The 15,541-nt window shown below is 36.7% G+C and overlaps 1 protein-coding gene across 14 annotated transcripts in view; it reads right to left on the reverse strand.

The window, feature by feature from the left end:
* Positions 1–15,541, reverse strand: part of LOC143248781 (catenin delta-2-like) — a 120,573-nt gene that overhangs the window by 35,830 nt on the left and 69,202 nt on the right. For all 14 annotated transcript variants that reach the window (XM_076497494.1, XM_076497492.1, XM_076497495.1 and 11 more), the window contains one exon: positions 2,252–2,400. In XM_076497494.1, the coding sequence (XP_076353609.1) occupies positions 2,252–2,400 (149 nt within the window). The remainder of the gene's footprint in view (positions 1–2,251; positions 2,401–15,541) is intronic.

A 15,541-nucleotide genomic window follows, 5' to 3' on the forward strand; every position in this document is an offset into this window, starting at 1 on the left:
CACGTCAAAAACCCAAACGATTCAGGTATAACCGTCTCTAGTTTTAAACAACTGAGCAAATGAAGGGTAGCCAGCCAAGAATATCCGCCGTCACAAAGGTTTTGTCCAGTTCTTTGAACCTAATAATGGAACTGACTATTCTTGCTTCAACGCGTCCACAGCTGAAAGTATAATGTGCGTATGTGTTCAGCAGCATCATATCTCGAACCTTCGACACGCAGTCCGAACCGTGTTATATGTTTAATTCAATCGAAGTACACAAACTTGTCAATCTACGTAATGTAAAATACTTTCCAAACACATCCAATAAGAAAGATAATTAGAAGGGGGAAATCTACCTTCCGAGAACGTTCTGGTTACAGTTAGTTTTATGATCTACATACATTTTACGATTCTCCGAGACAGAACACTATTAATTCACTCTCTATTGTAAACTACCAAGTCTTTCCTATATCGAATTGCATCAATAAACAGCAAGGAAACTGTTACGTTCTTTATGTTACTTGAATCTCGCTACCATTAAAAAAAAAAAAAAAAAATTATTCCCTAATAAAATATAAATTTTACACAAGTTAAACCGTCAATTCTGTTTTAAAATACGTCACAAACTACACCGAAATGAAAACAATTTTCTGTGTTGATACGATTTTCCTTTTAATCATATCATGTTTTAATCGTACCTATTAATTAAGCTTATTGGCCTAAACTGTTGTTCAACAACAAAATCTTGCCACAAGCGACATCTACACAGATACTTCTATTATTTGCTTTACCAGTGTAATATAAAACCTTTAGCAATATATACAGTAAAGCCTTCCTCGTAGATGGGATTTTATCACACGATTCTAATTACTTTTAATAAATTACCACGGCTTTAGCGGCCAAGAAGCAAGCTGACGCTCCTTAACTTACACTAAGCACTTTGCATATGTTTGAATCGAATTTGTAACCTCGTATGTTGTGAAATTATTTCTAGTCAACTAGCAGTAAGCAATTGACTATGACACGAAGGTCAAACACTGGATGATTTCTACTGAAGAGGAAGACCTAACCATCCACATGCTTAAAATGTTCCAGATGGACCTTAACCACTACGCCAACAAGAGACTAATCTGATACAGACATACAACTGGTCTGTCAGAATCACGAAGAGATAACTGTTACAACCTCACTGCCGTATTCAAGTATCTAAAGGCATTACAAGAAATGTTTTTTAACGATATAAACTTGTTTTAGTATTCCGTTATAAACGTTTTCATTTCAAGAGCGATATTTATTAAAAGATGCGAGGTAAACGTTTATGTAGACAGGTATTAACTATGTTTCAGATCAGGCGTTTTGCTATTTAGCAAAGTTGAAACACAAAGAAATCTCACATCTTGATTACATTTTAATTTGCGATTTGAAGAGTGAAAATACGTTGCAATCTAGTTTACCTTTTGTTTCAGCTCCCTTCTTCTGGAGATAGGGCAAAATATATAATCATGGCTCATGGGTTATTATTATATTAATGGCTTAATAATTAGCATGCCCTAGCTATGAACCCGAGGATTCCTGATCGTAACACAGAAATAAAAACGAAAAAAAACAAAAAACAGGGCTTCTTACTTTGGAACTGTGTGGCCTACAACATAAAGATTATGTTTAAATTCTTAAATTACACTTTTCTACCAGAAAATAGTACCACTAGAGGGTGCTGTAGATAAAAAGAGGAAAGGCAACTTGTCAACAAGTTCAAAAGTTGGGAGAAACATCCCTAGAATAATTTTTTTTAAATTTTGTTTCCAAAATACTCAAACATAAAAACACTATCACCCATTTCAACATTTTATCTGAATTTTATGAACAGCAATCTCAAATAAAAGACCACGTCTCTTGACACACTACGATACGACAGAGGTTCATTTGAAACTTGGCAAGACAATAGTTTCACTATCTGTATAATATTGGTAAGAGGAAATACCTATAGCAACATCAACATATATTGAAAATACGCAGACCATTTGAAACACACTACTTAAGGCCAGGAATTTGTAAAATATTTCACGATTTTTTTTCTACTTGAAAGAAGAGATATAATTGAATAATTAAGTCATTTAATTACTTTCCATCATGTGAAATAATGAATACAGACACTTCACAAACTGTATTAACTGATATGCTATATTTCTTTAGGCCTAACGGCTGTATGAATATTGTGGGAAATAATAATATTTTAGTCTCAGAAAACAGATTTAAATGTCAAGCTTACAGATGGGAGTCTGTCATCTTCGGATCTGGTTTGGGGTTTTCTGAAATGGCAGGTTCTAGAAGTGATGGCCGCCAGTTGTAGGGGCCCTCAGCTGACACGTAACTGGATATGCTGCCTCCCTCCTCGTGCTCACGGTCTCGGCGTCTGTACTAGATATGAAGAAAGAAAGACACACGTTCAGCACGAGCTGCAAAATAAATATAAGCGCCTCCTTTCAGTGTCTCTCAATCTTTATTTACCTAGCGGATGGCGGAAATGGAACAAATGGATGAAGACGAAAATCGGTAAAGTCGTATAAACGTTTCTGCATCCTCGATCCATCTGTTGGCATTTCGAACATAAAGTTATTTTTTTGTTAACCGTAAGTCATTTTGCAAGTAAATTACGCTATTAGACTTAAAGTTTAATTAACGCCTTTTAATAATAATAATAATTCTTTTAAAAGGTTAAAGTTAATTTTCTATTCTCGTTCACATATTCAGTTTTAGAAATATTTCGGGATAAAATATCTGTTTTTGCTAACGAAATTTAAAAACGAAAAAAATATACAATTTGATATATGCGTACGTGTATTATTTTTAAATTATCATATATATATATATATATATTGTTATAGTCGTTTGCGTTTACCAAACTTTACTTCCGGTGATGAAACCAAAACAGTAACGTATTTTCCCCCTACCTACAATAGCAAAGATGTAAGAATGTAAAGCTCCATTAAATTTGATACAAGTTTCAAGAAATTAAAAGTTAGCGTGATATTACTGTTCCGAATTTTACTATCTTCTACACTTAGCGCATAAAGCTAAATGGGATACGCAAATTAATATAAATATGTAATCGTAAAAAAATCCTAACCTTTCTAATATATTAGAGAAAGAAAAATCATAACTAAAAAAATATATATAGTGATATATACACATGTTCTGTTAAAATAATATTTAAACAAATATGTGATTGGGGTACTGCTGTAAAAACCAGAATTGAAGCTTTCAATACTTGATTTTAAAATGTTAATCATGAGACTCATGATAGCCTGTGAGTGCTAACTCAATTGTTTTCGTATAGAACTTGAAACCTAGAAGTCCTATACGTTATATCTTAATGAAACATATACAAAACAAATTTTTTTTTCCACTTGTCCCTTACTAACACTAATGATGATAATCATAGGCCGTACACGACGACTGGTCCGTTAATAACAATGTTATAACTATAGATGGTAGTATCTTCACTGTTCACAAAATCCATATTTTTGAAAATAAACGACTCGCAAAAGCCCTGTTTTAAAAACACTCCTTATACACACAAGATAAACAAGGCTTAAAAAATCTCTTCATTCACTTCACCGGTTGAGTGTATATAACGCAAAATCGGGTATTTTCTGCAAAATACCTTGATTCCTAATACCTTGGTAATCATGTTGAATGGATACGGTACTTACGGACAAGAAATAAACAGATTAAATGTTTCTATTTGATAAATGAAGAGGTGTCGATACACGAATTCATAGAGCGACTTAAATGATGGTTTGCTACATATGGATCACCAACACCACATCATGTAGTGCTTAATTACATCCATATTCCACATATTGAAATTCTGCCTTCCACACGTATTTCTGTAAATTAATAACAAGTAATCAATTACTATAATACTGCAGAGGTATGAACTAACCATTTCTAATTTATATATTTTTATTTTATTTTAATACACACACAAAATGAGATTGTATAAGTAGAGAACAAGCGTTTTAAAACTTCAACAGAAATTAGTTTATTAATCAGTACCTATAATTACAAAGAATTGACTACCTAATTCTAATTAGGCATAACGCAATAAATGAATATAATTAAAATGAACTTGCTGCCTAGTTAGGCTTAACATATCGAGTATAATTACAGTGTACTAGCTGCTTAAATAGGCTTAACAGATTGACTGTAATTACAATAAAAAGTAGGTGTTTAAATAGGCTTAACACAGTGCCTAAATATGGTTCAGTTATCCTTCTAGACAAACTTTCCTTTCAAAAGCGGCCCAGCATGGCCAGGTGGGTTAAGGCGTTCGACTCGTAATCCGAGGGTCGCAGATAAGAATCCCCGTCGCACAAAACATGCTTACCCTTTCAGTCGTGGGGGCGTTATACAATTACGGTCAATCCCACTATTCGTTAATAAAGGAGTAGCCCAAAAGTTGACGGTGGGTGGTGATGAGCTACCTTCCCTCTAGTCTTACACTGCCAAATTAGGAACACTAGCGCGGATAGACCTCGCGTAACTTTGCGTAAAATTAAAGAAACAACAACAACAGAAACGAACAAACATTTATTACGGACTGCAAAACCTTCACTTGTTTTCTATAGCACTCCAGCTTACAAAAGTCCTCTCTTTCATTAAACGAAACAAATTTAAAGTCGTTTAAACATATAGAACATCTTCAACCTAAGTCGTTGTACATTATAAGCCGCGTTTCAGAAACGACTGAAACAACGGGTTCTGAAAAGTTTGCGAAAGGTCTCATCGCCAGCCGTGTAAAACTGGTAAATAGTTGTTCAAAAGCAACTAACTGAAAATCCGCTCAGAACCAGCAAGGAGGAAAATTATTAAAATAATTATTTAATAATTCAGTACGTCACGCAATAAACGCTACAAAACATTATGAATTTAAAAATGTATATAGTAACATTTGTCGGTACTATAATCCTTCTTCACCTGAGTTTTCCTACAGAACTGACTACTAGTGACCCATTTCACAGTGTCACAATATTCCTTATTTTGTGTTTCATGTAGCGTAAGATCATAGTGACTAAATCCATTACGTAGACAACTATTTTGCTGATGTCAGCTTTTCATCCTGTATTTTCACTCCCCCTCCCCCCTAATCTTTTCATATAACGTTTATTGCTCTTGTCGCGTGGATGGAGCTGGCTGCAGCCTAGACAATAACAAATCTGATACAGACAGTCTACGCTATCTATGAAGCCGCAAGATACGAGACTGTACGTGTACGAAGCGAATAAAGAACGATTTATAGTTTACATTGTTTACGAGTTTATCATTAAACAGAAAAAAAAAATCCGTTAAATAAACATCTGTGGGTGCTATAAAACTTTCGAATAGTTTCTGCTATAAAATGATCTGCATACGAAACAACACTGACACAAATTGTGTTGTATAATTAACGACGAACCAACACGAAAATGTTAGTGGTTGTTTGTTTGTGACCTTTTAGACTTGAGAAATGTTTTGATATACAATACGAATACCGAGAAAGATATTTATGAAACTAGAAAGTTGAGGTACGTGAAGGCTCTTTATACAGTGTAATCAAATTTTCCAAATCGTACGTTCGATGCTATTTTACATCCATTAGCAAACGGTTACATTTATTGAAACGAACGACTTATCCGCGAATTAAACAGAAATTTTATAATAGAAATTTACAGTTATGTATTAAACAGTCTTTCCAGGCGTAATGTAAGTCACTAAAAGGTTTATTTCAAAATTTGAAATACGGCTGTCAGCTCATATATTTCCCTATGTTTGAACCGATCGACCACAGAGAATAGCTGGTCCCTAACTCCCACTACTAATTCTTGGGCTGCTCTTGCTTATTAAAATAGTGAATCTTGACTGTTACACTCACAATGCACTCAGCCTCTTATTAAAGTAGGGAGCACGGGTTGCGAGCCATGACTTTTCGGATTCACAATCTAGAAATGTTAACCACTAGTCCACGATCGGCCCACTGTTACAGAAGTACATTGAAATGGACAAAAAAAAAATAGAAATGTACTTGATAAAATTATATACCAATAAAGCAAAACATAAATGGAATAAAACAACGAACATCTTTGTTTTAAATTAAGCACAAACCAACACAATGGGCTATCTGTGATCTGCCCACCACGAGTATCGAAACCAGATTTTTAGCGTTGTAAGTCCGCAGTCATACCGCTGAGCCACTGGTGGGCAACACATAAACATGGAAGAGAGATTCCCATTTTTTTTTTTCTTTCTTTTAAAGAAACTTGAACTCCATTTATGTGGTTTTCGGACGACTTAAAACCTCGTTTTAGTAATAACATCTACGGTGCAATGAATCGTCGAGATGTGTAAAGTGAACAGAATTATTTAATAATAATGCATTAAATAGTTTTTAATTTTTATAATAATCTCGTGTTTCGGATTTGGGATTTACGATTCCCAATTCGTTCATCATGTATACTACGTTTTTTTTTTTTCTACATCCAAATATATTAAAAACGTGAGACATTAGATGTGATTATTTAAATTCATTCTGTAATACTAAAAGATAGGGGCGTAACTTTAGTTTGCAAAAGGAAAGACAGGTAATTACTGTGGGGTGTACTGGTACACACCTCACGAATCTCCAGTACTATTTATTGCTGTCTAAACGGGCGGCAGACACTCTCTCATCAGTAAACTTCCCCCCCTCCCACTCACACACTGACATACGCACGCGCGCGAACGCTGAACAGGTTGTGTTCTGTTTAACCAACGTTAACAGAAAGTGCTTCTGTAACACGACAGATTCCATCTTTTATAACTAGTTTGTTTGTTTGTGTTCGAACTTCTTGCAAAGCTACACGAGGGCTCTTTGCGCTAGCTGTCCCTAATTGTGCAGAGTAAGACTGGAGGGAAGGCAGATAGTCATCACCACCCACCGCCAACTCTTGGGCTACTCTTTTACCAACGAATAGTGGGATTGACCGTCACATTAAAACGCCTGGTACGTACAGATTGTTTTAAGTAACTTCATGGCTTGCACATACACGACCTGTACTCCTTTTATCTTTCAAACATAGTCATGACTGGTTTTGCTCATAATATCAGGGATAACCGCTGTACAACAGCACTTACACACATCCAGTGCGCGGATGAACACAAACAACTGTTCGATAGAGGTAGTTTTATTGTTTGTTTCCTTTGTCACAGATCTCGTATAGGTTTGCGAGAAATTTAAAACAAAACAAATCAGATCTCTCGGAACGGAGTTTCGTCGACATATCGTATACTAGCAATCTACATAATATTAATATTAACCACTATTTTTTCTTCACATCGTACGGATTGATCAGAAACAACCCACGCCCTCAGTACATTTTTCTGTTTTTCTTTTTTTCAAAGACTATTTTGTTTTCATTTTAAAGACTTTTCTTACCAAAGCAAAGGCCAATTGATTAACTTTCTCTCGCGCTTTCGATCATTACATACAAACTGTAGTTAAATAGCTCGTGAAATAAATCTCTCGAGACATCAATTCTAAAGACTGGTAGTATACACGTTTCTTTCTCTCGCTGTCCCAGCCGACACATTTGCTTCCAACTCTTCTGTACTTGCGTTGTGCCATAAACAAAATGGCGTCGTTGCAAGAAATCACGAACAACTGTGCTAGATGTCTTTTCCCCCCCATTCAACTATGGAGGTTAACTAACCGGTATCTTATATAAAATATAGCCTTAAGATATAAACTAGAATAAGAGTAACTGGCACAATAATGAACTAATTAAACGTGGTAAGTACAGAGCAACCATGGACACTGGTTTCCATCGTCTCTATTAAGTCCTAATGTTACATTGGTTAAGTTAAAAACAAAACTGAAACTAACTGTTGCACAAGGTAGCCAAGATTTTTTTTCCTGCCCACATTTAAAAGAACCACGTGCAAACAGAATAAAGCACTGAAAGTTGATGCAAATAACAGCGTTTTTTTTTCACCAAAAGCTCAAAAGAATCTCGAGGTGTGGGTGGGTAGAATAAAAAACACACATGCCTGTTGTTTATAATTATCTTCATTAATTCAAATTCTTGAACATGTTAATTATTTAGATTAAAAATGTTATAACATTCTTGGAGTTTCACTTATAATCATTATCCAAGTGTTTTTTTTTACAAGTTTAAATGAGAACAACAGTTAGGTAGCTATTTTTCTAGAAACAGGCATTCTAATATGAATTAACAGTTTCTTTCAGATGCTTTGCATAAGACCACACGTGGCTATCCATAAGTAAACATATCGGTTCCTATTTTGAGCTGACAGATAAGAGGGAAGGCTGCTAGTCAACACAATTACGGTCAAATATTGGGCTACCGTTCTTATTGAATGGTTCGATTTGACCGTCACTAATGTTATAACACACCTAAAGTGTAATGCACAATTTTATAGGAACGGGTCACCAACTATGAATCCCCAGATTCACACCTGGCCCATAGATTAACAGATTCTTAGGATTCGAAGTCTTTAGGCAGACCGACAGCGAATGAAAAGACAGGCCAAACTTAACTAGCATCTTCCAGATAGCAAGCTTAAATGGAAAGTACACGCATCACAAGTTTCTACTGACAAATTAGTTTTGTGGGGGGGGGGGGATTGAAAACACTAAATTACCAGATCATAAACTATTCTCCATCCCTACAAACCCCATAATACCCGATTCTTGAGCCGAAATACTTAGCGATGAAACACCAGTTTTGTACGATACTTTCGATTGCAATTTGGTAAACTCACAAGGTTTAAATTTGTGTGCAGCGGTCTGTATTTTGAATATCAAAGTATTTTTGTAAACGTGAAAAAGAAGTGTTTACTATTGAGGTCTTCCGATGGTGCACGTTATCTCTGCTTGCAAAAATTTCCCATAACTTCCTCTTAGGCTGTTACAAACAGATTTTTCAATGTGTACTTTTGAATGCTTTGTTTTGTTTTGAATTTCGAGCAAAGCTGCTCAAGAGCTATCTGCGATAACTGTCCCTAATTTAGCAGTGTAAGACTAGAGGGAAAGCAGCTAGTCATCAGCACCCACCGCCAACTCTTGGGCTACTCTTTTACCAACGAATAGTGGGATTGACAGTTAGGTTATAACGTCCCAACGGCTGGAAGGACGAGCATGTTTGGTACAACAGGGATTCTTACCCGCGACCCTCAAATTACAAATCGAGTGCCTTAACCACCTGACCATGCCGGGCCGCTTTTGAAAGGAAGGTTTGTCTGGAAGAATAACTGAACCATATTTCGGCACTATGTTAAGCCTATTTAAACAACTAGTACATTGTAATTATACTCGATCTGTTAAGCCTACCCGAGGAAGCAAGTTCATTTTAACTATATTCATTTATTGCTTTATGCCTAATTAAGTAGTCAGTTCTTTGTAATTATAGGCACTGATTAATGAACTAATTTCTGTTGAAGTTTCTAGTGGAAGCGCTTTTCTCATTGAACAGATAATCGAACCCCGAGAGATGCATCAGACATAAAAATAATGATAACATGGAGACCAGTTAGATTTCTACCGCTGGCGATAAATTTGGAAACGTACGTAAAACTATTGAGTTTAGCAACGCATATTTCAAGATATAATTATTCATGGTATTACACCTATACATGAATAAACTTCTATGGTAAATACGTGCGCGTTTCGCTATATATATATATATATATATATATATATCCATGTTTGCATTCATTGTTGGTATGCAAGACTTAATGTGCGAGTTTTATATCACTATGATGTGTGTGCAAAATGATCCAATCTCAATGCATGCAAATAGTTTCATTGTAATGGGCGGTGACATTTAGGCACAAATACAAAAAAAAATCTTTTTCCGCTAAAGAGCAAAAAATGCGACAGAGCAATTCTGCTATTCATCAGTTGGGGTATCTGAGACGTAACTCTCGATCTATGTATCGAAAAACCCTTATTTGTTTTCTTATCTTTCATTATCGATTTTCTCCTTACCTGCTTCGTATATAATATATATCTCTTTCTTTTGATATACAAAGTGAATGAATTTCGCTGCAAGGAAATTGGCCTATTTAAGTCGAGTATCTCAAGTGGGCGAATAATAATAAAAAATACTTTAGACAGGTTCAGGTCAACAACCTGTTAATATTCAGTGAATTCTCTTAATTATGGTCACGAGATATTATACCACAATAACGTGAACAAACGTGCCTTAATAGTACCATACAACCGTTATCGATTTCTCGTGACAAGTTTGGTTTGTTTTGAATTTTGCGGAAAGCTACACGAGGATTATCTGCGCTAGCCGTCCCTATTTTTGCATCGTAAGACTAGAGGGAAGGCAGCTAGTCATCACCACCCACCGCTAACTCTTGGGCTACTCTTTTACCAATGAATAGTGGGATTGACCGTCACATTATAGTGCCCCCACGGCTGAAAGGGCGAGCATTTTAGTCGACCGGGATTCGAACCCGCGACCCTAGGATTACGAGCTGAGTGCCTTATCCACCTGGATAGATTAGCTTTTATAAATGTCATCTTCTGTCATGCCCATATTCTGAACATACAGTCTCTGGTAACGGATTTGTTGAAAATCACGAACTGGATGCTGTCCCCATTTCCAGCTTTCTGGTATGCATGAGATGACAAGTTTTTTTTGTTGTTTTTTTATTTAAATTTGGGCTTGCAGATGTATTACTTCTGAAAAACAAAACAAAAAAATTATGGTGAAGGAATCCAACTCCGATTTGATCCGGTAATGAAAGGCATGATGCTTAATGATGCTGAGGTCAGGTAATGTGTGCGCAGCTTCTCACAGTACTTTTACCACCACCATAGTATGCATCACATCCCTATATAAAAATGGTGTTGGATGATGCTTGGATGCATCTCTAAACGAGTTTAATCCTGTCATCTGATCGTCTATGGCCGATTAGACATGATCTTACCATCGTTGCAAATGATTTTTCGTACGTCCTATAATGAGCGAAATTTCCTCATTGTTAAGTCTGTTTCTAACCTTCTGGGCGCCAAAAGTCATTCATTTGCAGTTGTGCACATAAATGTTTCAGTCTAGTACTTTAGAACTCTTGAAAACCAGAGCCAACAGGGAACGTTTACTTGTTTGAGTTAAGAGTGACAATCTGCCTCTTCCAAATATACGAGAAATTGTGTCGTTAGACTGGAAGCTGTCCCACATTCTCGTAACAATATTTTTGGGTACTTGAAACCAATTAAGTCTGCTGTATTTGTCATTTTACGTTCGTCAAGTGGATCTCCACGATTGGAACATCCAGACAGATTTTCTGCAGCCTAACTCTGGTCCACGACTACTTAGAGGTGCTTTTGATCCCGTGAATAACTTAAAATTTACTTTAAGCCCGTTTGTCGGAGACGCCGACAATCCGAGGATCGCTGGTTCGAATCCCTGTCACACCAAACATGCTCGCCCTTTCAACCGTGGGGGCGTTATAATGTTTTAGTCAATCGCATTATTCGTTGGTAAAAGAGTAGCCCAAGAGTTGGCGGTGGGTGATGATGGCTATCTCCCTTCCCTCTAGTCTTACACAACTAAATTAGGGACGGCTAGTGCAGATAGCACTCGTGTGGCTTTGCGCAAAAACAAATAAACATCGATGTACAGGCATACTCTCAATGGCCATTTACTTACATTTCAAATCATTTGATAAGCGGTCACAAGAGGTCCGAAATACGCAACACTGAACGAGGGGTGGAATAACCTTTTTTCATTGGATGCTGATTATCACTCCTTTATCTATCTAGGAACGTGTTTTGTCCTCGAGTAAGATACTAACCCCAGGTGTGTTTCTCTCTACCCAGCTTTATACTGGGAACTAGCTAACAGCTGGAGGTTAACCTTCGATGAACTAGCATCTCAGTGTGGTAAAAGTCTAACGATTATCACCAGTTCGTTCAACTGCAGTTAAGCGCCGACCCCTGTATGCTTCCAGGTACTGAAAGTAATAATTTTAATGCGCAAGTTCGGTCATTTTCTCAAAAGAAACTTATATTGAACATCAGGGTTTTTTTTGGTATTTTTTTAACCCCTCCAACATGTGTGAAAAAACTCATTGTATAAAAATGGTAACCTGCCAACCAACTATTCACTCAACAGTTTGTGAAATATGGTTATTATGGTTGGTTTTAAATCTGCTCACTTCCTCTGGTTCAGGCAATGCCAATTTCAAAGCGCGTTCAACAACGACTTTTCAAAGCAGAACAATGCAGGTATTAGTTAGCAAATGAATGATATGAATATTATTTGAAACGAGACAATTATATAGACACAAGCTTTATGAACAATATAAATAAATGTCAGTCGACGAGAACGTGTTAATGTTAAGCCAATCACTTTCGGGAAATCATGTACGGGAGAAATTTGTTTCCCAAATCACAAGAAAAAGGGTATCGAAGAGGTCACTGAATACACAAGAATGATTACAACGTTAATACTAAAAGGAGCTAACGTTAGCTATGTGATCAATTTAAATTTATGATTATGGTGGTTACTTGAATTGATTTTAAAGAACATTATGGTTTATTATTCTATGAACACATTAGAATAATTATTTTCCTCTGTGCGAAAGTTCACCCTCAACTTAACCCCCCCCCCCCAGTGATTTGTTGTGTTGGACATGACACAAATAGCTCATTGTATAGGTTTTCTCTTAAACAAAAAAAAAGCTGTCTGTCAATGTGAACGACACTAATAAAAAAAAAACATTCCTTCATGTAGCAAAATTTAAAAAATTCAGAAGGGCAATAGAATCCCATTCACGGACGAAAAGGTTTCTTTACGCACTCCACGAATGATCTTCAAACACGAGTTTCCTGTTTGGACCGGCACGGCTTATCCTATTCACTCTACTAGAAAACAACAACAACTAATGGAGCGCCACAAACACTCGTGTCAGTTCTTACTCGTTCGAGTTGGTTTGCCACGCTTTGTCTTTCCCGGCTCAGCTGTTCGCAATGAGCTTTCTATAAGATGAGAAAAGAATCAACGATTACCAATTGATAGTTACAAACTGGCGAGAACATCTTCCAAGTTCTAAGGGCATAATCTAGGATTCCATAATCCATAGTTCGTTTAAATATTAAAAACACTCGGTTACAGATTTAAGTGCAATAAAAGTGACTACTACATAGATTTCTGGAAATCGACCACGGTTAAAACTATCACGTTCCTCTAACAATCTCCGTTATGTAGTTACATAACACGTTAATCACACTGTGTTAATGGACAGCTGCGCCGACAATCCCAGTGTATATCATATATATACGTATGTCTCAACAGAATGACATTATTACGTTGGCACACTCATTTTAATGTTTACATTCCAGTTCAAATGTTTAGAATAATTACTTTCTTACAACACTGCACACGAACAAATCTGTTTACTGCATCGCAATATAATAATTTACATGCACATAATCTATTCGTAATATTAAGTCCAGATCCTGTAGTGCAATAGTAGCTACTTCTTCCTGTATCCCAAAGTATCGACAGCCATTAGATACAAACAGGGACGGATGCTTCTTGATCTGGGCATAATTAACGGAATAAATGCAGTTCTGGGTGGGGGTTCGGAAAGAAAATAAGAAGTCCGAAATGGAGGTGGAGGGGTGGGGGAAATATTTGGGTTTATTAAACAAAATATCACCCAATTTTCCAGGTCGACTGTGCTGGGTCGTGAATTATCGACCAGTGAAAAATTAAGTTTCGTCTTTAAACACACAAATTTTATTTCGTTCGGAACGTTAGGGTAGACGATACTGCCCCTCGTTTTTCATAAACAGATAAATGTTTACAAATCTCACCACCAGAGCATTCTGTGGCTAGTAGTAATATTAAGAATAATGTTATGTATCAATGTTTTTCACCAGACGAAGAGATACAGAAACCAAATCGTTTCGGGAACTATATACTTTCATGTGATAATACAACTTAAACTTTCAAATAAACAACGTGTAGCATTACATCATTATGGAATGTCATGCGTTTCTACTATTATAGTTCACGAAACAAATCTGAAACAAAACAAAGCGTACCGGTAAAAACTATTACACAAGGAGAAAGTTGAAAAAAAACAAACAAACAACAAATAGGATTACATAAACAAATCATTAAAATATAATGGTTACTTTGGAGATATGTTTTTAAATATAACGTTATTTCGGTCTACGGATAACATTATAACTAGTTTTTAATAGTATAGTTAGTTTAAATAACTTCGTTGGTCTTTACAACTCTATACCAATGGAGTCGGAATGCTAATTTCAGGAGATAATTTTATCTTTCTTATCTTCAAACGGTAGTACCGAGATATTATTTTCTTTTACTTTGGAGATGGTTTTTTGAATTTCGCGCAAAGCTACACGAGGGCTATCTGCGCTAGCCGTCCCTAATTTAGCAGTATAAGACTAGAGGGAAGGCAGCTAGTCATCACCACCCACCGCCAACTCTTGGGCTACTCTTTTACCAACGAATAGTGGGATTGACCGTAACATTATAACGCCCCCATGACTGGGAGGGCGAGCATGTTTAGAGCGACCAGGATTCGAACCCGCGATCCTAGGATTACGAGTCGAACGCCTTAACACGCTTAGCCATGTCGGACCTACTACTTTGGAGAGCAGTCACCTTCTCACAACTGTCTGCAGCCGCCAGTGAAGGGTGATATAGACATGGGACGTTGTGGGCTTGAGTACCCACGTCTCTCTCTCTCTCTCTCCTAACTTGTATTTCTTTTTATTTTTGAATTTCTTCATGTGAGACTGTCAAACGGAGGTTAAGACTGATAGACGGTGTATCCCCACCGCAATGTGAGTCCTATTTCCATAGCCACTTCCAAACCGTAGGATACATGTTATATCCCACATTATGGCTTGTACCTTTGGAATGCTTTTAATTTACGCAGCATCGTACGGTTTCGGCTTCTTTTATTCACTCACTCACACACAGAGTTCTAGACAGAAGTTAAAAACACTACAAGGGGCAGTGATTGCAAAATTCTTACACAAACTTTGTGAGAGCCCTGTATTCACTCAAATTTAACACCACCTTGCGTTTTATGTCGTCACTAAAGATTAAGATAAGTTAAATTCGAATACAACAACAACGAAATGAATAAATAATTAATGTTAATGATATGATCTGTGAACAATTTAAATAAAATTGGTAATAAGTAAAAAGACCAATAACAATGGTTTGTTTTGTTTTAACTTTCGCGCAAAGCTACACGAGGGCTACCTGCGCTAACCGTTTCTAATTTAGCAGTGTAAGACTAGAAAGAAGTCAGCTAGTCGTCACCACCCACCGCCAAATCTTGGGCTACTCTTTTACCAACGAAGTGGGATTAATCGTCACATTATAACGCCCCCACGGCTGATAGGGCGAGCATGTTTGGTGTGACGGGGATTCGAACCTGCGACCCTCAGATTACGAGTCCAGTGCCTTATCCACCTGGCCATGCCGGGCCAACCAACAACAAATTACGTGTTGCGTAA

The sequence above is a fragment of the Tachypleus tridentatus genome, chromosome 4 (assembly GCF_004210375.1).
Source record: "Tachypleus tridentatus isolate NWPU-2018 chromosome 4, ASM421037v1, whole genome shotgun sequence".
NCBI classification, from domain to species: Eukaryota; Metazoa; Arthropoda; class Merostomata; order Xiphosura; family Limulidae; genus Tachypleus; species Tachypleus tridentatus.